We start from the raw sequence: 25301 nt of genomic DNA, 5'->3' as shown, positions 1-25301 counted from the left end.
GAAACCAGGTGTGGCCCATTATAAGGAGGTGACAGGTAAACTGTGAAATTCATCTCTAGGCCCAGGTTCAGATGCTGACTAGCACTCTCCCAAAGCCTGGAGGGTGTTCACTTCCAGTGTTACTCCTCAGGACCCAGTCATATGTCCCACAATGCCCAGCGGCAGAAGCTTTCAACTCTGATGTTAAATCATAAAAAACTGGCAATTCTAGAGTCCACAAGTTTCATCCACAGTGAAATGTTTAGGTGTTTTTTTGCTACTTTAAATCTCATTGTTTGGGGGGCTAAAGCTCTCTTGGGCTTTGCAAGTGCAAACTCGTCTCTGTTCCAGTTTTGATTCACTGCCAACACGTGGAATTGTAGGACATGTCATTAGCTTAAAGCGACTTACACTGATTTTGAGCCCTACAGAGAGGGGTCTCAGAAGAAAGCCCTGTCTTCTTATTTTTTCAGCAGAGTCAAATAAAGCTGCATCCTATTGAAGGGATTGCGTGTGCTGGGTGGAGCCTTCCAGTGGCTGATTTCAGGGTGTCTCAAACAGAGCTGGAGGGCTTTTTCCTGTATGATTACAGAGTACTGTATGTTTTCTGGAAGTTACCTATAAGTGAAATATACAACAGCTCTTGGGTGCTCTGGATTACAGTTAGAAGAGCCTCAGGAAGCTAAATTGACGTGTCTTCTCACTACATGGCCTGCAGATGAAACACCTTTAAAACCCTCTTTGAGAGCTCAGTCGTCACACGAGTCAGAACATTTTCTTATAAAAAGAACGGTTGTTCTGAAGTTTTTCCAAATAAACAAAATTAACCTTCAGTTTGTTTTTCACCTAGTCCCTCGCCCAGTAAGACGATCCATGGGCCAAATTGTCTCCTTATGGTCAGTTGAGTGACACCAGCAGGACATTTGGTCCTATGTTTGCACACGTTTCATTCTCCTTAATTTGGTCATTTCTTAGAATTGCATTAACGCCCAGTGCCTTTAACATTAAATCATTATATAGCTAACAATGTTTTCACTGTCCTGACCAGGCAATAATCTCTGCTGAGCTTTCTGTGAAAGGTGTATATAATTAGATGTGGGATTTGGTCTCTGGCAGGTATTTATTTTTGTTCGATAAAGTGGTGATCGTCTGTAAAAGGAAAGGATACAATTATGAGTTGAAAGAAATTATCGAGCTGCTTTTCCATAAGATGACTGATGATCCCATGAACAACAAGGACATTAAGAAGGTAGGTGGACAGAGCAAGGAACTGGCTTAGCTCTCTTGGACAGTTTTTCATACCCATGCAGGTCAGTGTCCTAGAACACCCCTCTCCCATCGGACTTCAAAAACAGAAATAGTGCTTGTAAAATCAGGACAATCAACCCTTTGACTGCAGGGCAAAGAGCTTAGAAATGAGAGGCTGAGCTGGGTCACCTGACCTGGGGCCTGCAAAAGAGCCCTGAGGAAGTTAGGATGACTTGACTGGAATGGAGGAAGCTGCTCTGTTCTTTTACAGAAGCCACTCTCTGAGAGAGTAATTCACAGACAAATTGGAAAGGATAAAAATGACCTAAAAAAAGAATGGAGGATGGGGAAGAATGGGCAGGACATGCACGTACACACATTCTTATTCCAATTTCCGCATCCGGGTGAGTGGGCTTTAGTTGTGTGTGTCTCCTCCGGGGCTCCAAGCTTCATCCTCTCCATGCCTCGGTGCATTTAACAGACTACTACACTAGTATTCTAGATTGCAGATTGTGGCAAGCGAAGCGGCTCTTGCATTCTCAAGCACTAGCTCCTAAGCTGTCATTGTGAGAGGGAACGTGGGCTGGATGGCCGGGTTTATCCTTGCCTGTCGTTCAGAAGAGCTAATGGGAGTGGAGCCTCCGGCAGTAACTGTTCTGGAAAAGGCATCTCGGTTATTCCTTCCGAGTCCTGCATGGGAGTATCAATACTTGGGTTCAGATATCCCGGTGGAGAGTGCTGTTTCCCTAAAAATGGCCGACCCAAAGGTCGTGGTGGAAGCCTTTGTCTAGTGGGATCTTAGTAGCTTCTTGGACCGGTCCCTCAGCAGACAGCCCTCGAAGCTGTAGAAAGTGTTTGTTTTTCGGGGTTAGCATGGACATGGCAGGCTCTTTGCATTTGGTACGCTCTTCTAAACCAAGCTTCTCTGTCAGAGATGCATATACTTTGCCTGGTTTGGGGCTGAGGTGAGGGCACAGAGGAAGATTGGCATCCCAGGAGATCCTTGGCAGCTTTGGCCACCCCGTTAGTGTGGTCCAGTGTACGGGATAGCAACAAGGGAGCTGTTCTGTCATTTTGAAAATAATTAGTGGCTTTGCTGCTGTGATGTTGAAGAAAGATTGCTAGCCTTGTGTTTTAATGAATTGTGTTTCCACTTTGCTCTCTTATGCTTTCTAGTCTCATGGAAAAATGGTAAGCAACCACGAGATCCACTTTATTTTCTTTAATATTGTAGTGAACTGGCTAGTGTGTATATGCACCACTGCCTTCTGCAGGGCAGGTTGGATGTGTGTCATAGGCTCTATATTGCTGATGGTGAATGGAGAGTCTCCTTTAGCTTTAATGGCAGGGACCTGAGCTTTTGGAGCTGCAGGATCTGCTTTCTCTCCCATCTGCTGCCATGAAATTCTGGTTGATGATGATGTGCACCAGGGTCCACCATAAAGTCATTTATTGCAATGTACAATAGAGATACAAAGTTGGTCTTTGCACCACTCCCCTGCTTTTATCACCAGAAAGGTCCATTGTAACCACAGAGGCAAGTAAAGAGAACACCTTAAAACAGATTACAAATGGACCTGAATTAACCCCCACCCTCCCAGGATGTTGTTGCTTAAGCATTCAGCACAAAGAGGTGAGGGAGAAATAACTAACATCTGATCATTTCTATTGGTTTCTTGTTGCAGTGGTCATACGGGTTCTACCTGATTCACCTTCAGGGAAAGCAGGGCTTCCAGTTTTTCTGCAAGACGGAAGACATGAAGAGGAAGTGGATGGAGCAGTTTGAAATGGCAATGTGAGTGTTTTAAGCTTCCCTGCAAAAATCCTCTCTGGCTGCACACCATTGCCACTAATGAAACATGGCCTGGTCAACTCAGTTTCTAGTTCTCAGAGCCCAGGGCTCTGATCTACAACTCTCACTGACTTCCATAGGACTTCCATGCACAAAGAGTTTCTGGAAATGGGCCTGATGTGATAGCATCTAACCAAACAGTTCATGCAAAAAGCGCGTGCGGTGAAGATGTCTGTAGAAATTGCCACCTTGGGAGAAAACCTATGGCATCCAACTTTGAGCATGTATTTGACCAAATAACCAGAGTTAAGGGCTAAAATCTGCACAGATAGTCAGCACAAGGGTGTTGCATCCTACTTAAGCCCTATTTTGAGGACATAAGTTGTGCATAGGTTTCATATTGCCTTCTGCACAGTGGTGAATTCTAGTTAAAGACTGACATAGGCGGGAAAGACAGGATCATGTGTGAATATATCAATGAAAGTTTAACACACCATACACAACCCCTCCATCAGCTAGCCCCAAATTATTCTCTAATTCTTTCACTCTTGTGCGAGATCTTATACCATGCTCAGTGATTTCAAAACTTTGACTGAAATCCAGACAGTAGCTGCAACCAAAGACCGTAGAACTCAGAAAGTCTGACCAGGGCAGATTGATACAACTTTGGGGGTTTGTCTTTTGTTTTGTTTTTTTCCCCTCTTTGGAATTAGGTCCAACATTAAGCCAGAAAAAGCCAGTGCGAATCACCACAACTTCCAGATGTACACATTTGAAAAGACGACCAACTGCAAAGCGTGCAAGATGTTTTTAAGGTGAGCAATGCTCTTCTAGATGAAAACTTTTTTAAAAAACATGTCTATTTAAAAAAAAAAAAGGGTAATTGCTAATTCATTATTGCCCATGTCTTTTACCCAGTCGAGAAAAGACGTGTGAGTTGGAAAGGGCTAGGTATCTGAGATTCTCTGACTTACCGTTTGTCAGCTGCAGCCTTTCAGGCTATGGCGAATTTGAAATCAGCATTGCTGCTGCTGTTTTTCCATTATTTTTCAAGCGTATGATTGTAGGGCTCTAGCTGTGATAACAATACTGCAAATGGTGGCACAGAATCCCACACCATAGGCCCTTTCGCCCTGACCCGGGAGAACAAATTTGGGTGGGAACAGGCTGTGGTTTTATCGGTATTTCATGCACACACCTGCCCAGTGTTAACCTGACAGGTGTCCTACATTTGCCACTCCCCTCTCTGCCCCTAAGATGGAGCCATCTTTGTTCCGCATTTACTTTGGCCCACAAAAGGGGAGATTTTCAAAGGCACAGTGGGCAGTGAGGTGCCCAACACCTGTTGAAGGTCGATGGGAATCCCAGCCTAATACTCTTCCACAAACCATGCCCTCATGTCACCAACCGGGATGTTAGCTCTGCAGTATCACGGTCACACCACTCAGCCACTCCCTGTGTGGAACAGTTGGGCCCATGGGCGTCTTCCAGCTCTCCAGGCTTGTGGTTGTGTTTTAACACATTAATCCACACCAAGCCTGGCTGTATTCCCACGTTGGGGGCAGCCCACTGACCTGACACCCCACTGCTGTAGCATCGCAGGCAGGCTGATCCAGTACGGGAGCAACCAGGAGTTTTCTTGACTGTTTCCCCATCCCCAGATCTGGATTCTGCGTAGCCTTCCATCCTCTGGGGAACTCCATATTAAACACAGAGGGTCTACTATCTAACACAGGGATTTTCAACCTTTCTCTTTCTGAGCCCCCCCCCCACAACACGCTATAAAACTCTGTGGCCCACCTGTGCCACAACAACTAGTTTTCTGCATATAAAAGCCAGAGCCGGTGTTGGGGGGTGGGGGAAGCAGGGCAGTTGCCTGGGGCCCCACGCCACAGGGGCCACCGCGAAGCTAAGTTCGGCTTCAGCCTCAGGTGGCGGGGCTCAGGGCCCCGGACTTCGGCCCCTTGTGGTGGGGCTTCGGCTTTCTTCCCTGGGCCCCAGCGAGTCTAACGCTGGCCCTGCTTGGTGGCCCCCTGAAACCTGCTCACGGCCCCCCAGGGGGCCCCGGACCCCTGGTTGAGAACCACTGATCCAACAGACATTTCACGGGGACACAATAATGGGAAACTGTCATGTGTGAGCTCTTTGTAACTTAAAATTCATACTTCTGGCTAGATGTTTTCAACATCTAAAATGGGTTTGCCTTTTTTTATTCCCTCTTTTCCTTTCCTCTGCTCTCAGTTCACACCTAACTCTCAGACTTCCAGCTCACCTCTGCTGTATCGCATAAATGACCCTAATGATCAGGATGGCCTAGTAGCTAGAGGAGTTATAAGTCCATGCCCCTGCCCCATTGCTCTGGGAAAGCAGGTATAAGTATTTGGCCATTTGACAGGAAACAGAATCCTTTATGCATCATTGCAGAATTTCAGCAAGGAGCAAGAATTGCTGGCCTGAGGCTATAGATAAATCTTGCATGCAAGGACCACATGCTGAAGCTATAACCTGCCCAGGGGGACTGCTTATTGCCTGGCCTACCCAATTGCAAATGAAATTATCATTAGCTCAACAAATGTTGCATTAAGAAACTTCTTGTGCATATAGAATTGTCTGAATTATCACTGCTGGTCTGTATATGCTATTCTGAGAACCTCTCCATGGGCAATCTTATGGGATTGGTTGGAACATCAATAACATTTAATAGCTAAACCAATCAGCATTCAAATAAACACTGTATCCATGTGGGTTTTTGCCATACAGTCCTGCAAGCTCATGATCTGGTAACTAATGACAGGCTATCATTTAGTAATAGGTCTTTGCGCTTATACTGCATATTTCATAGGGGGAATTTGAAAGCACATCACAAGCAATTAGGTTTCAAAAACCACCTCTCCATCTCTGCCTCCTGAGGTTGGATAAATCCTATTATCCCCACTTCACAGATATGTAAACTGAGGCACAGGGAGGTTAAGTGATTTACCTAAAGTCAAGTGGCAGAGCTGGGAATAAATCCCAGGAGTCTGATAAATGGAGCACATTTCTTATGGAGTTTAACTACACCAAAGGTACATCCTCCCTTCAGTGTGATACCCATCACTGGCAGTATAACTTCCTGCCCAGTGTAGGTTTGTCTATATTAACACTGTAGGAGAGTCTGGTTCTTTTTAAACACAGATGATACACTCTCTTCCGGTTTGTTCGTGTGTTCCCACTGACTGATTTGATACCTTTTCTTAATCCTTCACTGCACAAAAACACCAGTACTTATTGCTGGGATTTGAGGCTCAATGAAAGTTTTTATTGAATGAATGGTTTCAGAGTAACAGCCGTGTTAGTCTGTATTCGCAAAAAGAAAAGGAGTACTTGTGGCACCTTAGAGACTAACCAATTTTTTTGAGCATAAGCTTTCGTGAGCTACAGCATACATCAGTATGCATCCGATGAAGTGAGCTGTAGCTCACAAAAGCTTATGCTCAAATAAATTGGTGTGTCTCTAAGGTGCCAAAAGTACTCCTTTTTTTTTTTTATTGAATGAATGTGACCTTCCCTGCTTGAAAATGGCTGAGATTTTAGCCCAACATTATGACCTCAGCTGTACAGCCTTCTGCAGATATACAGCAAGCTCAAGTGTTGACTTTTGGCTTTCATCAGGTGGTGTTTGGCCTTCCATAAGGGTGTAGCTTTCGTAGGTGAATAGCTTGCAGGGATGGTAAAGGGATATGGAGTCTACTCACTGCTAAGTGAAGCTCCAGATTAGAGGTGACTGCAGGTTACCATCTGATGAATCCGGGGCCCTGACATGAAATGAGCTGTTGGTTTCAATCCGCTTCCTAGGGGACACATTCCCACGTTGCAAAAGTCACGATTGTTGTTGGCACAGATACACCCACATGGGCCACCATCAGCAGAGAAACTGAGGAATGAATGAAGGAGAAGGCTGAGCTACCATCATCTCCCCAGATGCGGAGCCTACCAGCTCAGAGTAGAGGCACATTTCCTTCCTAGTGCTCTTATTCCGGCAGTTTGGATACACTGAAGGATTGCCCATCTGGCACCTTTCATATATGTTAGTCACTAGCAAAAAAAATAGTAAAAAGTTAACAGAATAAATTATCATGCAAGAAGTAAAACAAACAGGTAATTGGGGAGAAATATCAAGGAGGGGACTGTCATGAAGAAAAATCGTAAATTTCCAACTTCCCTTTTCACAGAGGAACTTTCTATCAGGGCTATCTTTGCATGAAATGTGGAGCAGGTGCTCATAAAGAATGCTTGGAAATTATTCCTCCCTGCAAGATCAGTAAGTCTTTTGACCTTCTAGCTGTTTTTAAAAGGGCTCGGCTTCTTATGAATGAACTGATAGATAAAAGTTGTTTTCCTTTTAGCATTAAATGTCATCCACTGTTTTATGTCCATTTCTGACTAGTTAAGAAATTTTTTAAAGAGCTTTCCATCCTCTTCCTAGTATGGTAACTTGCTGTGTGTAGCTCTTGTGTGTGTCTGTGTACGTATATGTATATGTATACGTGTATATGTATATATGAATGTGTATATGTGTATTCTGACTATTTCAAGTAGTCCCCCATAGTAAATATACATATATTTCAGGGGACTACTCAAAATACAGTAAAGGACCATAAAGCCAGCGAGCAAGTTGGAAAAATACGTAATAATCCCGACCATGCATCGGGTGGGATCTTGCAACCAACTGACTGATTCGCTGAAGCTAATGTTAGAAGAGACTTACTGTAGTAGGACATGAAGTACAGGATATATAGATCCGATTCAGGAGCAATCTTGAGATTCCTACCCGAACAGATGTTGACTGGGAAGCCGCAGAGTTGGGCTGCTGGTTGTGGGAGGCAAAGGGGTAACTGAAGGTAATTTACTGCACTGTTTAATACCCCTTCTGGACTAAGTCTTGTCAAACCAGTCTCCTTGAGAAGAGGAAGTATTCTTCCCCCCAGGTGAAGGTGAAAGTGTTGCTGCTTAGATAGCAACAAGGATAGGAAAAAGGACAACAATGAAGGATAATTTCATCAGACCCCCTAAGTGGGTAGGGGGAAGGAGGTGAGAGACAGAATGTGTGTGTGTAATGGAGACAAACAAATAGGCTGTCAGTAGATGGCTCCATGGGGTACTATCTTTACATCTGCCACTGCTCTGATGTGGTGGTTGGTGGGGATGCAGTTCTTCGTCTAATTTCTAACGGGCATTTGGGCAGTATAACCACACAATGCTCTTTCTCTCTCACCCCCCAAGCCCCCACCACACACGCAGCCGGGCACAAATCCGTAGGGCACGGCTCAGGATGCGTTTGTTACCAAAGAGTTGTTTGCAGGCCTGAGGTGCGTTGGTGGAGCTGGGTGCGATTTGGGGCCTGATCCACATCCCAGTGAGGTGGATGGAAAGGTTCCTACTGACTTCAGTGGGTGTTGGAGCAAGTCTGTAGTGCCTCACTTTTGGTCCCTTCTCTCAAGATGATGAGGTATGCTATGGAGTAGAGGGAAGTGCAAAACAGAGGGTTGTTTCCCCCTAAATTTAACCAATTATTTTAACATTTATTTTCAGGCTCTCCAGCGGACCAGGTACGTTTGTTTCATTCCCTCCTAACTCCCTGTCAGGTAGGGGCTGTGGGGGCATCTGTGTTTCACTAGTCCAGATTGAATTACAGCTGTGAGCTTTCAACTAGCGCTGGAGGGAGCATGGGCCTTGGGGAGGGCCCCCAGCCTCCACTGCAAATGTTACTTCGGGTAATATCCATGTTGCATCATCCTAAGAACCTGATCCTACAAGGAGCTGATCATCCCCAACTTCCTTTCACTTCAGTGGGATTTTGGGGATCTGAGCACCTCACAGAATAAGTGCTGGTAACAGATGTCCTTTATTTTAGACCAGAATTGGCCTGTTCCACATGGGTCTGGCCTGTCATTTGTGGTGATCACTGTCCGATGTGCTGACTCTCAATGCTGTAATGACTCTGCATTCGGAACTATCATAGATGGAGAACTTGGGCAGCAGGATAAATTTTCACCCCAGTATTTCCCCTGCTAAATTGTGAAGGTTCCTCATACAGAGAATGGAAAATTTCCTGTCCCTAAAGTGAAGAATTATGGGTAGATATAGCATGATATGCCCCTTGCCTTAGGAAAAAATTGAATCCAGTAGTAACTGCACAGGGAGCTTTGTGGTAATCAGAGCAAGAGCAGAGGTTACTATGATACTTCAGGGTGTCTTATTTTATCTTTAAATACATTCAGTTGCTATATGTTTTATTGACCATAAACTGTTTTCTGTCTTTGCAGGACTCATTAAATACAGGACCTGGTAAGGGCGGTGTTGGTGTTTTGTCAATGGGTAAAGTAAGGGAGGCAGCACTGGTTCAAAGTGGTTGATGAAGGCAAATTTTGAAAGGGGCTGTCATATAGTGTTTGCACCTAAAGCCTGGTCTACACTTAAGTTATACTGGTACAACTATGTTGGTTGGGGGGGTGATTTTTTGCCAACATAGTTATGCCACTAAAACCCTACACTTATACTAGCATGAAGGTGCCTTATACCAGTTTAAGCACTCTTATACCAGTATAACTACATCCACACTAAGGGTGGGGCGTGGTGTTTGTTTTTTGTTTTTTGCTGCTTTAACAGTACCAGTATAGGGCTGGTCTACACTGAAAAGTTACATCGGCAGAGCTACATCTCTCGGGGTGTGAAAAATCCACATCCCTGAGAGATGTAATTAAGCTGACCTACCTCCATTGTAGACAGCACTAGGTCGTTGGGAAGAATTCTTCCGTCATCATAGCTACCGCTTCTCAGGGAGTTGGATTGACTAGAGTGATGGGAGAACCCCGCCCGTTGCTGTAGTAAGTGTCTACACTGAAGCATAGTTGTAGCACTTTAAGGGTGGGCGTAGCCATATTTAAAGCAGCAAAAGTTTCTTATATAGACAAACCTTAAGAAGCCAGGAGACTGGGGTAACCCTCATTCTGCTCACAGGCATGTGCCCTCACAGTTATGGTGGAGATAGAGGAGGATGGTCCAATGGTTTGAGCACTAGCTTAGGACTTGTGAGACCCAGGCTCAAGTCACTGCTCTACCACAGACTTGCTGTGTGGCCTTGGGCCAGTCACTTAGCTGCCTCTCAGTTCCCATGTGTATCATGGGGACAACAGCACTGCCCAGTCTCCCAGGGATTGTGAAGATAAATACATGAAAGACTGGGAGGTGCTCAGATTCTCTGGCAGTGAGGGCTATATACGTGTGGTTGTATTGAGGTTGTGATAACTCACTCTGTAGCTCCTGATGTTATCTTCTGTCAGTATCATTATTCACTCTGGTCCCTGTTACATTTTCCCTTGTTCAAGATTAATGCAGATCAGGGCCCTGAGATAGTCCTGAATGCCCCAGCTTGCAAGAAAAGACACACCTCCCTTTTGTGCCTCTTTCGCTTAAAGGAAAGCATGTCCAAGGGGAAAAGTCCTCTTAATCCAAGCTGGCGACATGAACATTTTGAGCACGAGCATGTTGCTCCCATTAGCTGGGGCGAGGGGGAGGTAAAAGCAGTTGAAAAAAAAGGGTGCTAAGATAAATATTGTCAGTTGAGTGCGGCAGGGGAGGAATATTTAACATATGATCATTCACAGCACAGATGGCTACTGGCTGAGAATGTCAGTCCCAAATCCCATCAAAATTCACTGGGAGTTGGGTGCCTAAATCCTTGTCCCCTCAGAAATCCCAGTCTGTGTCACTCAGCCTGTGATGATTCGCGAGTGGCTTGTTGCTGCCCAACTAAAGCCTGACTGAGACTACAAGGTTCCAAGACAGGTGCCATCTTTTGCTCCGAGTTTGGAGCTGGAGTTCAGTTTGGCCCATCGTTATCTGCCCCCAATGTTTTACTTGCCAGACTCTCTCATGTTAACCCTTTAGCTTGAGCAAATCGAGGCGCCATGCCATGTGCATGAATGAGCTACACCAGTAAATCCTGACCGCTAATGTTCTCTGGGTTAGTAGCTCACAGGATGGTGTTGTCGTAACAATGGTCTTGTCGTCTTCCCTCCTCTTTCTAGGTCCTAAAATGGTGGCAGTTCAGAATTACCATGGCAACCCAGCTCACCCAGGAAAGCCAGTGTTAACGTTTCAGACTGGGGACATAATAGAACTGCTAAGAGGGGACCCGGACTCACAGTGGTGGGAAGTGAGTGAAGCTGTTCTTTGGAAATGTTCAGAAGTCCTTATGCAGAGGCTACTGGCTAGTTGTAAAGTTCTTACTTATTTATTTCCCCCGTTGCACTTTTATTCACTGGAGTTTGCAAGCCATCATCCAAATAAATTCTCTGAGGCATATTTTCAGCTTGTGGCAGGCAGATATAACATATGCAGTTCTCCGAAACTGGAGCAAAGAATCAAATTTCTTTGGCACAGTGCTGACGTTAATCTTTATTTACAGGGGAGGTTAATACAGACAAAGAAGTCTGGTTATTTTCCCAGTTCATCGGTGAAGCCCTGTCCTGTGGACGCTAGGGTAAGTGCATAAAAACAGACCTGAGCCTAACACCTCCAAGCTTGGTTTGGGGGTTTGGCTTGTGGCCCATCTCCTAAAGCAAGACAACTTAAATCATGGGCTGTACACCGGCATCCAGCTGGAGTATCTCTGCTTATTGGAGTCACTCTGGATGTCACTGGTGTAAGCCACAATTGGGAACTGTCTTCCTTGCTGTCGGGATTTTGTTTGAGATGGGTGAATATTTATGCTCAAAATGGGAAAGTTCATCACATGGTGCTGGCTTGGACAGATGCCTTTCTCCAGAGTGTAACTTCACACGCTGCTTTGTCTGGGACCTCCAGCTAGGCCTAGAAGAGACTATAGCAGTGTGAGTTTTGCCTGCAGGCCTGGCTCAGTCATGGAGGACTGAAGAATGTGTTGGGGGAGATTTCTGAAGGAGGCTCAAGGTCAGCCAGGAACACTAGATGGAGTCTGCAAATTATTTCACTTAAAGGGACACAGCCATGGCTATTTATCAGGCTAAAAGAATTACCTTAGGTGGTGCTTTGTACCTTAATAGTGGCCCTGTCTTGAAGATCTCTAATGTGTTGTGTGGTTGTGTTAATGTGTAACCAAATGAAGTCCTATCTATTAATTTAATTGTCCATTTTCTCCCAATTAACCGAAACTGAGCCAGTGAATGTGAACCATTTGCTAGCAGTTATGAAAGGACTGGAGGAATGTAGATCATTAGCATGTACCCAATAAGAGGAGCCTTGTATTCTTCAGTCCAGCCCTAAACCCTAAATTTGACCCATACTGGGTTTAGGGGCTTGATCTTTCCATTAACTCCTGTGAACTTTGGGCCCTTAGAGTAAATGAGTCTCCTGAGTAAGTGAATTCTCTACTCACGCTGCACAGCCATTGCAGACGTCCCATGCTTATTGTGTGCTGTCCTTAGTGTAACACGCACTTCACTTCTCCCTTAGCACACTCTTCCCTCACTCCTATTGCAATTACCCGGTTCCTTGCCCTTGCACCTTTAACTTCTGCATTCTGTTAAACTGCATTTTAACAAGTGCTTTAGCACAGAGATGTGTGACAGCCAGAAGTCAGTGCCTAATTTTCCAACCTGGGCTTTCTTTCCAAATCTGCTGTCTTCATTCACAAACCCCACCGCCCAACTCAGCCATGCTCATTGTCTGCACCTGTTCTGGCACATTTTAGGGGAGTATGCCCAAGCCCCATATAACATATTACTTTAGTACTAACATATCTTTAGTACTGTAGTAAATGCATTCTTCCTATTCAGGCTTTTAGTCTGCTTGGGTGATGTGCTTGGCCACGGTATGACCCAGATGCCAACTTCCTGGCCTGCTGGCTTGTGGGGCTATTTGTATAATCTTTAGACCACAAGCCGTGCTGCCATGGGGCCAGTGTTGGTCGGGGATAACTTCTGGTGCATCTGCCCCCCACTGCCTTACATTTGTGCTTGGACTAAGAAAAAGATTGTCCCAAAACATTAACAGAAATAAAAACGGGTTGGGGGCTGTGAAGGGAAAGATGTTTTCAGCCAGCGGGCAATGCAGCATGGTCCAGTGGATAGGGCACTGCCGTACTCTGGGAGTCTAGAAGATCTGGGTTCTCTTCTTAGCATCACCCCTAGCTTGTTGCATGACCTTGAGCAAGCTTGCTTACCTCTGTGGGCCCTGATTTTTCCATCTGCAGCTTAGGGATAATGCTGACCCAGCACTGTCAGGTGCTTTGAAATTGCACTTGAGAGAAGCTAAGTGGTGGTTGGTTGTTGACAAGTTTTAAAAGCTTTTAATTACTTTTAGGCTATGTCTGCACTTACGGGGGCATGTATTGCATGCCCCCCTAGCATGGGTATAAATAGCAGTGTGGGCAGCAAGCCCCTGCTTAGTTGAGTGGAGCAAAGACACACCAAAACCTTAGGGTAGGTACCCTGCACCAGGGCTTTGTAGTGGAGCCCGGAGCAGCTCCGGAGCAGTGGAGCTGCAGGTTTTTGCCTGGAGCTGGAATGGAGCCAGAGCACAGCTCCAAAGTCCTGCCCTGCATGGTCTCTACCTGCCCAAGCAGCGCAGTGTCTCCCTGCTGGAACCTGTCTCGTATAACACCCCAGTGAACCCAGCCTGCTTTTCACTGCAGCGTGTCACCTCACGTAGACCGCAAACGGGTCAGATAAATCAAAATACCCAATACACTTGGCACAGCTGGTTTGCGTGTGTGTGCCAACGAGAGAATCAGTTGATTATAACCCTCTTCCTCTGACGTTGAGGCCAATAACACATAAAATGCTTGGCACATAAAAACGCTCCTGTATGGAGGAGCGTCTCCGAGACGATCTATAACCTAATCAGGATCTGCGCCCCACAGTAATAAGCAGTGTTCTCTTTGCTCTAGGCTCCCATCAGCCGGCCTCCTTCGAGAGAAATAGACTACACAGCATACCCTTGGTGAGTCAGTCATTAAATGAGACGTTCTGATAGAAATGCTTTACTACAGACATAAAGATGGATTGGTGTTACCCTTTAATTCCATTACTTTGTCACAAATCCGCTATGGGATAAATTATGAATGCACTTTGGAAGCTCCCCTCATTCTCCCTCCTGTCCCCCCGTCCACTGACTATGCCATTCTAGCCCTATTTGCCTGAAAGTCTCAGGGCTCCTGTACATCGTCAGTTGGTGCATTAGCATTTCCATTCCGAAGACTTGAGTTTGAATGCCGACTTCAGAGGCTGATCCAACACCAGTTGAAATCAATGGGACTCCTTTTACATGGACTGCAGTGGGCTTTGGATCAGAGCACAGATGGGAAATGCATTTGTTGATCTCTTGCTACTTTGCCTGCTGAGGATTTGGCTGGGCTGGCAGGTCCCTGCTCAGGAGAAGGATGTTGGAAGTTAGTGTAGGGCATTGGCAGATCTTTGCAGGAGAAGCTTGCTCTTCACTTGCCCTTCCCTCTTGTTCTGTCCATTGGTATCCGTTCTTTACTTTCATGAGTCCAACAACCCCAAGAAGTTTTTCATTGAAATCTGTGCACCTTGGGACTCATTCCCAATCAAGGTGGCTCTCTAGGAACAGTATAAAAGCAAAAGACTTCAAAGACGGGAAGGGGCTGCCCTCTGCACCATTAAATCTTTTCTCTTAACTTGCAAAGCAGTTACTTGCCATTTAAGTATCTCTGGTCACTTTTTTGCCTACTTATAAAGGGTTTGATCAGACCCCCTTTCTCTCTTAATCACCCTTCCCTCTCCTGACCTTTAAAAATGGATTTTTTTGTTAAAACTTATTTTCAAATATTAATATAAAAAAACCCATAAATTAAAATTACCTGCATGCCTGGATAACCTGGCAAATCAAGGAAGTCCCCCATGAGTACTCATGCTGTGAGCTTCACACCCATCCAAGATGGTATCTTTTGTCCGACTTGACCGCAGTCAATGTCCTTACTGCTGTCCAGCTAACAGAGGAGATTGTCAAAGGAGAGTTCAGTGCCCAACTCCCATTGAAAGGTGGGTACCAAACCGGCCTTTGTAGCTTTGAAAATCTCCCCCAGGGAGGCTCTGACCTAGAAGATGGCTAGCTCTAGCTCCCGGAAACAGGAGTTTGACATGAACTGTATTGATAGTCATTGCTTCCTTTTAAGAAGACACTTTTGGAGGCTGAGGATTTAAAAGCTCTCACCACTGGCCCAGCTCTGTTCCTACCTCTCCCTAGTGCTGAGGACCCTGGGCTCCCAGTGACTACGGTGGGAATTCAGGTCACTTGACACTTGGCAGCAAGTGCCCCCAGGATTGGACCGGATTGTAGTGGTCTTGTAGAAGGCTTGCTGCTAGGTCTTCCGGTTCTGTGCTGTGTCAGGGTGACACGGTATGTCTGTGCCTGGTATCAGCAAGCAGGCTGCTCATCTTTGGAGCGTGTTGCCATCCAGGATGCTCTGTGGGGAAGATCAGGAGATAACCAGTGACTGTAAAGTCCGCATGAGCTTATTTTAAAAAAACCCAACAGCTGTTGGTGTAATGTGTGGCTTGTGGGCTCATGCAATAGCCAGGAAAGGTAATTGATTGGTCCCTGTTACCTGCCAGTTAGGGAGCTGCACCAGTCAGGAGGGATGATTGTAGACGTTTTGACCCTGGCCCAATTCAAAATGCAGTAGAAATCCTGTGTTACCAGACAGAGCCTTGTCAGCCAAACCTACAGTCAGTAGTTGGCCGCTCTGTGATCTCAGCACCTAATGGGGAGTGTTCCTTTAGGTTTGCAGGGAACATGGAGAGGCAACAGACAGACAACCTGCTGAAGTCGCATGCCAGCGGGACGTACCTGATTCGAGAGAGACCAGCGGAGGCTGAGCGCTTTGCCATCAGTATTAAGTGAGTATAGCAATGCGTGCTTATGTTAATGGAGCTCAGACAAGGTGGTAAGTGACTGCTGGGTAACAGCGCAAGGCATTGAGCTGGTGTCTCCGGGGTGTGAAATTGACCATGCTGGACCGATAAGCTATACTCTCCTCTGGTTCTGCACTGGAGGAAAGCTTGTGATTTTAATGACAGCCTGATTGCCTTAGACATCAGGTAAGCTGTCTACAGAAAACGCTTCCTTTTCCCTTTCAGATTTGAAATGTCAAGTGCCGTCCCACTGATCTACCTGACTCGGAGTCCTATGTTTTAAGACTCGTTAGTACAGGTGCCCATTTGTAGGACGAGATAGTCTAGGTCTTGCTGGGTTTGGCTTTGTGGGGGTTCCCCGTAAGGAACCCCTGTGAAGTAAAAGAGCGCACACAGACGAAGTGCTGGTTAGAGATTGGTACTGGAGTGTTTAAACGTGAGGATTTCTGGATTATTAAAGTATTGGCCTTTAAAGTAAAGGCCCCGTTGAGAGCTCTGGCATGCTGCTGTGTAGCCACCAGGTTAATCTGGCGTATCGTGAACATTCAGAGTGGTTGGTAAGGCACCAGGGCACTACATGCTGTCTCTCATTTAATTATTTATACGTAACGGAACAGCTTCAACAGGAGAGACTCGCTCTAGCATATCCCGTAGCCCATTGGCTAGAGCATCTCCTGCAGTGAACGACGCCCACTTTCAAATCCCTGCTCCACATCCGACGGAGGGGAGAACTGAACCTGGGTCGTCCACGTGCCCGGTGGGTGCTCTAACCGCTGGGCTAAAAACGATAAGGGAGGCAGCACGACCACAATTCCCACCTCCTCTGGCCGTTTCCTGAATGACGCCAGAAAATTTTGTTGGGGCTGAAACTGTTTGGCAAATTCATGAATAGTTCTGGGTCGCCCAGCACTGCACTTTTTGGCAAATAGATTGTTCGCCCTAAACACTGCACCCAGCTCGACCGCTGAGTTCTTTTCCCAGCTCTGACACCGGTTCCCTTGGTCACTGAACACCTGTGCTTTCGATTCGCCATCTGGGAAAGGGATAAGGCTGATGCACCTGCCGGGGGGTTGAGCCACGCGGGTGATGGTCACAGAGCGTTGGGGGGAGGCAGAGTGCTACATGCTAATACATGGCAGGACAGAAGCTGACAGATAAGGGTCGGAGTGTTTCTGAAGTGCCGGCTGCGATTGTTGTCACAGGTTTAACGAGGAAGTCAAGCACATTAAGGTGGTGGAGAAAGACAACTGGATTCACATCACAGAAGCCAAAAAATTTGAAAGCCTTTTGGTACGTTTTTGAATCTGCTTTTCTCACTGTGCGCGTGACTTGCTTTTCCGGAGCCACGCTTAGCCCTGTCGGTGATCACATGTACTCGGTGTGTTCTCTCTAGGAATTGGTCGAATACTACCAGGCCCACTCTCTGAAGGAGAGCTTTAAACAGCTGGATACAACATTAAAATATCCATATAAATCCCGAGAACGTTCTACCTCCAGATCCTTCACTCGCTCCCCAGGTAAAACCCAGCGTACCTAGGATGGTGAATTGCATCTACAACAGCCCAGATATTTCATGGACAGCCACCCCTCTGGTTCCCCTTTTAAGAAATACCTGTGTGATAGATGTAGGAGCTCTATCTGGTCTCCCAGTGAACAAAGGGGGTGCATAGGCTTTAAGGCCAGAAGGGACTGTGAGATCATTTAGCCTGACCTCTGGAAAGAAATGTGCCCAGTATGGGATTTGAACCCATGACCCTGAGTCTGAACTAGCCAGGTTCCTTGTCAAGTGCATGAGTGCAAGCTCAACGTCCATCTCTCCCCCCTGGATGCTGAGAGGAAGGGCTCTTGGATTGGTTGCATGGGAGGCATTTGTGGGGAGTTTGCCTTTAAGAAGGCCAGGCTCCTAGGAAAGCCCAGCTGGGGGGTTTCTCTTTGGTCTTTGTTAACTGCTTTTGATTTCTTGTTTCAAACATGATTCCTTTATTGTCTGTGACTCTTTTGTGGGGGAAGGAGTTCCAGTGAGTCATCTCTCCACCGTTTTTCCAAACCCTTTAGGATAATGATCTGGCCACAGTTTTGCAAGATAAAAAGCACGCGTAAGCTGAGGTGAGGAGTGGAGAGTGCTTAGCATGTGGCAGGATCAGGCCCATATTACTATAAAGCGTGTAATTGTCCTGTGTCAAAACATCTCTGAGGTCAACAGCTGCAGTGTGAGAAATTTCAAGTCCTTTGCTCTAAATAAATAAATATAAAAGGACTGAAGCCAATCGGCATGAAGAGAAGAACTTGCTTCACCTCTGAGACACACAAGGTTTTCGCTTCTCTATCTGTACAAGCATCCATATGTCAGTTTTACTGGCCCTGATTCTGGTGTCACTTATGCCGGTTGATACCCCTAGGATTTGTTAGACCTAGTCAAAAACATGGTAAATATACTGTGTGAAAAATTCCTAAACAAATGAACCTTTAAATTACAATAGAAAATTCCTGTGAAATATTTTATTTTTTGATTGAAGACTTGGGGAAAAAAAAATTCTCCATTTTTTCCAAAATGTTTTTTTTTTTTTAAAAGTTTCATTTTGGTGATTAAAAAATCGTTTTTCTCTTACTCCCCCCCCCCCCCCCCGAAAAAAGAGGGGAAGAGTGGATATTTTTACCCAAAAAACTAACTTTTTTTTTTAATTTAACACTTTTTGCCTTTGAAAACCAAAACATTTCAACCAAAAATGAATTTTGCTCGTGAACGTTTTCATTTGGGTTAAAAAGGCATTTTCCATCAAAAAAACTTTTTTTTTTTCCCCAACCAAATATGTTTAACCGGCTCTGTCCATTTTTCTTCAATGGCAAGTTGCTCCCAATTTACACCAGTGAATGCAAGAGGAGAATTGGGCCCACTGACTTCAATGGACTCACTCCTGATTTACACCCGTGTAAGCAGGAGGAGAATCTGGCCCATTGTAGTCTGACTATGCAGATGTATCCTACGTCCTCCCAGAGCTTTTCCTGCCTTAATTTAGCCACAGTGGAGGCTCCTGAACCAGAACTGCTGCATGCTTAGGGTTTTCTTTTTTGCAACCTGCTTCTGCACTATGGATTTTTAATTTCCTTTTTAATTCTTGTTCTTCTGCCTCTGTTTCTAACCTCTTTGCAGCTTCCTGCGCTTCCTACAACTTTTCTTTTCTCAGTCCTCAGGGCCTCAACTTTTCTTCTCCGAATCCCTCCGCTCCTTTCTGGTCAGGTATATAGCCCCTTCGGTTCTAGAGAAGAGAGCACCATCTACTGGCCATCCCTAGGGCAGCACGGCCTCTGCCTGCTTTTTGACAGGACACAAATGGTATCAGCTTGAAAGCCATCCGCAGTGGGATCCACCCCCTGCTGTCCCTCCCCATCTATATAAAAAATCCAGCTAAAGTATTGGCCCTCCTTGGGTTTGTCAGCTGGGGGCAGAATCTGGTAACCCGAAAAATGCAAGAAACCAAATAGGAAAACACAGTGAATTAAATATTGAGAAAAGGGATGGGGGCAGAAAAAAGAAATCTAAATCTAGTGGGTTGGGATCTCATGATATACTTCAAGCTTGACCGTGTTTCCTGTGTCTCTCGTAGAATGGAACATTGGCATCACACCATTTTAAAGACTGTTGTTTTCCTTGCTATAATAATAGAACATTCATTTCCAGCCGTTTTTGAGCTCTAATGTCCGAGCATGCTCAGTAGTGTCATAATTAGGGCAGCTGGGAGTCCATGATGTCAAAAAGTGATGGAATCCCCTATAAAATGTTGGAACAATATTCAACTCCAACGTGCATCAAACAAGCATCTTCCTTCTCCTTTGGTACCAGCGACACCTTAAATGGTCAGAAGTGAAAAAGGCGTTTAGAACCCAATTGCTTCTCGCTGTTTATGCCTTTTAACTTTTTGCATTTTCATTAGCGTGGACAGTGAAAATTACGTCTTATTCCTGCCGTGCTTGGTTACATAACTTTAAAAGAAAGATTCCTTCTCCCAAGAGCTTTCCTGTGAAATCTGAAACCTGCAAGTGAATGAAATTGATACCAAAAAATCAGCTCTGAGCACGCTTCTGGTGAAAGAGTTCAAAGCTTTCATCTATCACACTCTGTTCTCCAGCCTGGCACTCTTACTAGGCCAAATGAGCCCTGCAGTAAATGTATTTTCTATGTGTTAATTGTCTGTTGCCATCCACATCTCCTTACATCCTGAGCGCTGAAAACCTGGGCAAAGCTTCCTCCTCCAAACCCAGTTTAACCTCGGTTTGCAAAACATTTAAAATTGTAAACAGTTTTGAAACTGAAAAGTCCTTAAGACTAAAGGACAGTTTCATAGAAACAAACAGCAGCAAAAAAATTTTTTTTGTAAACTTAAACACCTTTTTGCCCCTTTGTTTGCCTGTGACTCTGAGAGCATGATCACTGCTATAACCATGTCCCTTCCCATCATTTAAACCCCCTGACTCTCTCTGTCTGTATAACCTGCAGGACAATATTGCAGAAAATGCAGGTGGTACGTTTTCCATATCGCCTTTGCAACCTGTGTGCTAAAGGAGATAACCCCCCTCTTCGTGGCCTGACACAACTGAGGTCTGCACCTTTTGCTACAATCGAGTACTGTTCAATTCCTAATCCCGGGGAAGATGTTAGTAATGGAATGCCACTTGCATGCTGTAAATTGATGACCAGTTTCTGGTCCTTCTGAACTAACTATATTAGTACAGTTTCTAAAAAAGGGTTAGCGATGTCTGTTAATAAGAATAGCATCTGCAGTTCTGCTGACGTTGTGCTCTGAAGTGTGTGGTCTACAAACTGATTATGAGCTAGGATCAGGAAGAAATTCCCATTTGCTAGGATATTGTTGAAAAACTGTGTCCCAAAAAGGGGCCTTTTCACCAAAGCACCTATTTTGGGCGCTGTCCCAAAACACCACCCTAGGTGGTCAGTCCTTGTATTGCAATTTACAGGTTCCTTATCTCAGTGCCATTGAGAGAATCTGCCATTGGGGCTAATCCCAACAGCTAATAAAGAGGTCGTTTAAATATAAATTGCTTTGTAGAATCTCCCTTAAACGAAGTGACCCATTAGATGTCAGAGCAGTAAAGCAACAACTAGAGATGGGGATAACTTTGAAATAGATTTTTCTTGTTCCCTTTATTTTTATAAAACCTTTGCTTTTATCTCCCTTCCCCCTTGACCCAGTCACCTGTAGCAACACCTGACAATGAGATTATATATATATAATATACACACACACACACACATGCACAGTAGATAGTCCCTTTCCTGGGTGTCCTTCAAAGTTTTATATCCAATGACTAGAGGGGTGATGCAACTGATTGAGACCCATTATGAGACCAATGAGATGTTGATAATGGAAAACCCAGCCTTGGAAATCTGATATAACCATGCAATTCCAATTCACACATGGCTGAAGGATTAAAATAAAGCCACCTCAATATCTAATTGACTGTCTTAGTCCACAGAGCTGTTTTCTGCCCTGATCTTGCAAGGGAAATGAGGACTCTGGTAAAAACCCAGGTTGAACACAGTCTAGCTTTTCCCAGGCTTCAGATGATCTCGCATGACAGTGCAGACATTTAATTCCCTTTCGTTGTCCACCCGCAGTGGTCACGCCTCCAGTCATAGGGACGGCCGTGGCACGCTACAACTTCGCCGCACGGGACATGCGAGAGCTCTCTTTGCGAGAGGGCGACGTGGTGAAAATCTACAGCAGGATAGGCGGGGACCAGGGATGGTGGAAGGGAGAAACAAATGGAAGAGTAAGTGATGGCAAGATGAGGGTTCTTTTATATTTAAATAATGCTACTTTGCCTTTTTAGAATAGCAGGTGTGTTTAGATGTGGATTGGCTAATAGAGCGGGTCAGAATTTTCCAAATTAAAATCTAATTTTATTTTTAAAAAAAAAGGGAGGAGGGCGAGGGAAGCTTTGCCTTTCCCCTGTTTTTAAACTCAGGAGGTGGAAGAGTAAGTATTAGCCCCATTTTACAGATGGGGAAAACCGAGACAAGGAAAGTGACTTGACAAAGGTGTTGAAATGAATAGGTGACAGCAGTGAGATTAGAACCCAGGACTTCCCGAGTCCCAGTTTTGTGCTTGTTCCTCCAGACCACACTGCCTTATGGACAACCCTGTATGAAACCCAGTTTCAGCTTAGGCCTTGTCTACACTGTCGGCAGCGTGTCTTGTATGTACAGGTACATGCTGCAGTGAAAAGCAGGCTGCGTCCACACTGCAGCGTGTAGCTATGTGTGGCAGAAAAAGGCTCTGGCCGGGGGGGGGGACTCATCACTGCTGGATGCCTTTCCCCGCTGCCTACCCCTGCCAGAGCCTTTCCCCGCGGCTGGAGCCTTTCCTGCTGGAGGAAAGGAGGGAGTGGGACACCACCCTTGTAAAAAGAGCAATGTAGACCCTGGGAGACGTGGCTTGGGCATGTAGAGAGCTGTGTGAGGTATGTACCCTAAGGTTTTGGCATGTCTCTCCTTCCCGTCTACCTGTGCTAGGATGGGTGCAGCGTATGTTCTCTACACGCCTTTAGTAAGAGAGAATTGTGCACCAGCTAAAGGCTGGACACATGGAAAAGACTTCAAGAAACCAGGGTTGCAGCTCCGCAGTTGGATTCCTGCCTGGGAAAGCAATGGACTTCTCTGCCCTGCTTCCCTTTGCCATGCAATCTAGCAGCATGCCATTCCTCCTTCTGGTAGAGGTAGTCCTTGGCCAATGCTGTAAAATTATCCCCACGAGTCCAGCCTTCAAAAGCACAGCACCTGGCAACGATTTGTAAATTTAGAGCAGCACAGGGGCCGGGAACGGCATGAGGGCCAGTCTCACAGACACAGCAGGCATCGGAATCTGATCCTCCTTTTGGCTTTATGCTGGGAACTGACACAAGAATGGCTCTGAAAGTCCATGGCTCAGAATCATAGACATTAGCAATTGTACTGGGTACAAGCGATGGTGTCCCCAGGGAGATTACTCCACAGTCTAATGATGCTGATCACAATAATGCACTGTCTTTCTACAGTGCCTCCTGTCAGACTTTGCAGACACTATTGAGTTAATCCACATAGCAGCCCTCCGACGGGGAGGTTTGTTATTCCTTTTTTAGTAATGGGGGAAACTGAGGCACAGTGGATAAATGACTTGCCCCAGGTTGTATACAGCCAGAATCAGTAGCATAGTCAGGACTAGAACCTAGTCTGACTCTGTCCCATATTCTCATTATTGGACCCTGCTGGAGAACCAAGTGCTCTTCCACCCAGACTAAAGTCTCAGTCCCACGTAGCTGGGAGCAAGATATTGTATATGTGTCAGCTCTACGGATATAGTACCAGACTTCTGGGGCAACATAAATGGTGGGATGATGGAGCCCATTCTATGAGGAAAATGTCTCTCTGCTCAGTTTGGGTGGGTCTCTTTGCATATCCATGCCCAAGGAGTTCTGCTCATTGTTCCTTTTCTGCTGCAGATTGGCTGGTTTCCTTCGACCTACGTGGAGGAGGAGGGAGTGTAAGGAGGACTGGATCTCTGGCCGACATCGCCGAGCGCCCAGTAAAAGCCGCTGCAGATTGTGCAGAGTGGTCCCAACGCCCAGGGCTCTGAGTGAAACACAATCAAAAATCCTCCAGTATTAACAAGTCCATTGTGAATTGTTTTACAATCAGTCCTCTGTAAAGTGTGTGCGCGCGTCAGGGGGTGCCACTGGCTCTCAGTCCTGGGTTGTGTTACTTCTGTGTAAGAGAGAGAGTCTATAAGGTAACATTTGTCTGTAACAGCAGCAGGAGTGTCCTGGGAAGATCATGCTCAACAGCCTTGCCTGAGCAGGACAACTCCGCCATCCAAACCCATTTCATGGAGGGTGTTTCAAAAGCCACCCTGGGGCTCAAGGGAGGCTGGGGCCAAAGTCTCACCCTGACTGAAAGTGGAGGGAGCATTTCAGATTTCTACTGAGAAGGAGCAAGCCAGCCCCAGAGTCACAGAAGAGGTGATCTCACCCCACCCTGCTCTCTCCCCCTGCTGCTTGAATGGACCCCTCTGGATAACGATTTTTCTTGTCAAGTCGGCGTGTTCGACAGCAGAGCCCAACTCTGCTGCCCTCCTGAGGTGATTTGGGGAGCAGAGCAGAGGCGTGGTGAGGAGGCCTCTCTCCGTGAGCTCTGTAAGATACCCTGTTGTAGGAATGAGTTTTTGAGAGAGAGAGACGGGCGTGAAGTCAAACTCTCGATACAGCCAGTCCTGGACGACATGAGAGACTTCCAATTTTGCAACGTGGGTCCGTTCTCTCGGGCTAGCTTTGGTCCCACGAGATTCACCCAGGGCAGAAGGGACAGCCCTTTGCCTGAACGGCCCCACCTGTGTCGGTATGTCTGGCGGCGTTCGGGGGCTGCAGAATGTGCCCTCCCTGGGAAGAGTGTTTGGAAGCCATTGACGTGCTGGGGGGCACATACGGTAATAGCTCCAGATGTGCATCGTCTGCTTCAGCGTGTGCACCAGTCACCGCGTACCTGTCCTGTGCTTAACAAGAATGCAGAAGCCCTCGCCAGACTAATGGCCGTTCCTGTAGCCATTCTATGCATCTGCCTCATCAACCGCCTCATCGACCTCACCTGAGTAACGACTGCAGGCTGAATCCCTCATTATCTAAAAATATGTGGAAAAAGGGTCTCATTGCCCATCCACCAGCACCAAGTCTTCCCACCTGTTCTCCCCTGTCACCCCCAGAGCCAAGGCGGAAGAATTCTGTGTTGCCCCCTCGCTGTGTCTTTTTCATCATTGCACTGTTCTGAATAACGTACTCCTGGGTCTCTTGCTTTCCAAATTGTGTCCATTTTATGGGATAGGCAGAATTGTCCGATGGAGTCAATTTCAAGTGACCGGTGCCAGGTGCTGCCCTTTGCTCACCAGAGTAGCATTTCCTTCCAAAGTGCACTATTTAAAACAAACATGATGCATCCACCACAAGGAACAGCTCCCCCTTCCCCCACTTTCAAGCCCCAGAAATTCTCCTCCCGTTGCTTTAAATGAGGCTACAGAGTTAGGTCGACCTAAGGCAGCTTACCTCCGCCTAATTGTGTCGGTGGACACACTACAGCAGAGGTGGGCAAACTACGGCCCGCGGGCCACATCCGGCCCACGGGACCCTCCTCCCTGGCCCCTGAGCTCCTGCCCCAGGAGGCTCGCCCCCGGCCCCTCCCCCGCTGTCCCTCCCCCGCAGCCTCACCTCGCTCCTCCACCGGTGCAATGCTCTGGGCAGTGGGGCCGGGAGCTCCTGGGGCAGGTGCTCTGGGCTGCACGGTGGTGGTGGCGGAGGTGGCGTGGCCCGGCGCCAGCCCCTGGTGCTCCAGGCAGCACGGTAAG

The 25301-nt window shown here is 46.3% G+C and overlaps 1 protein-coding gene across 8 annotated transcripts in view; it reads left to right on the top strand.

The window, feature by feature from the left end:
- The window catches only part of VAV2 (vav guanine nucleotide exchange factor 2), a 326386-nt gene extending 301085 nt beyond the window's left edge, over positions 1-25301 (top strand). For 3 of the 8 annotated variants that reach the window (XM_073313963.2, XM_073313961.2, XM_073313967.2), the window contains 15 exons: positions 1096-1228; positions 2913-3022; positions 3733-3834; positions 7231-7319; positions 8591-8607; positions 9325-9346; positions 11089-11216; positions 11469-11543; positions 13929-13981; positions 15784-15900; positions 17118-17205; positions 17309-17432; positions 19067-19153; positions 21551-21705; positions 23413-23549. In XM_073313963.2, coding sequence (XP_073170064.1) covers positions 1096-1228; positions 2913-3022; positions 3733-3834; positions 7231-7319; positions 8591-8607; positions 9325-9346; positions 11089-11216; positions 11469-11543; positions 13929-13981; positions 15784-15900; positions 17118-17205; positions 17309-17432; positions 19067-19153; positions 21551-21705; positions 23413-23457 — 1345 coding nt within the window. In that variant the 3' untranslated portion in view covers positions 23458-23549. Of the gene's footprint in view, positions 1-1095; positions 1229-2912; positions 3023-3732; positions 3835-7230; positions 7320-8590; positions 8608-9324; positions 9347-11088; positions 11217-11468; positions 11544-13928; positions 13982-15783; positions 15901-17117; positions 17206-17308; positions 17433-19066; positions 19154-21550; positions 21706-23412 lie in introns of those variants that run through there. The other 5 variants (XM_073313964.2, XM_073313962.2, XM_073313965.2 and 2 more) reach the window with 4 other exon arrangements.

This window comes from Lepidochelys kempii, chromosome 16 (genome assembly GCF_965140285.1).
Source record: "Lepidochelys kempii isolate rLepKem1 chromosome 16, rLepKem1.hap1, whole genome shotgun sequence".
Taxonomy (NCBI): domain Eukaryota; kingdom Metazoa; phylum Chordata; order Testudines; family Cheloniidae; genus Lepidochelys; species Lepidochelys kempii.
Note: the sequence above shows the minus strand (reverse complement) of the source record. Positions and strands in the feature narration are given on the sequence as shown.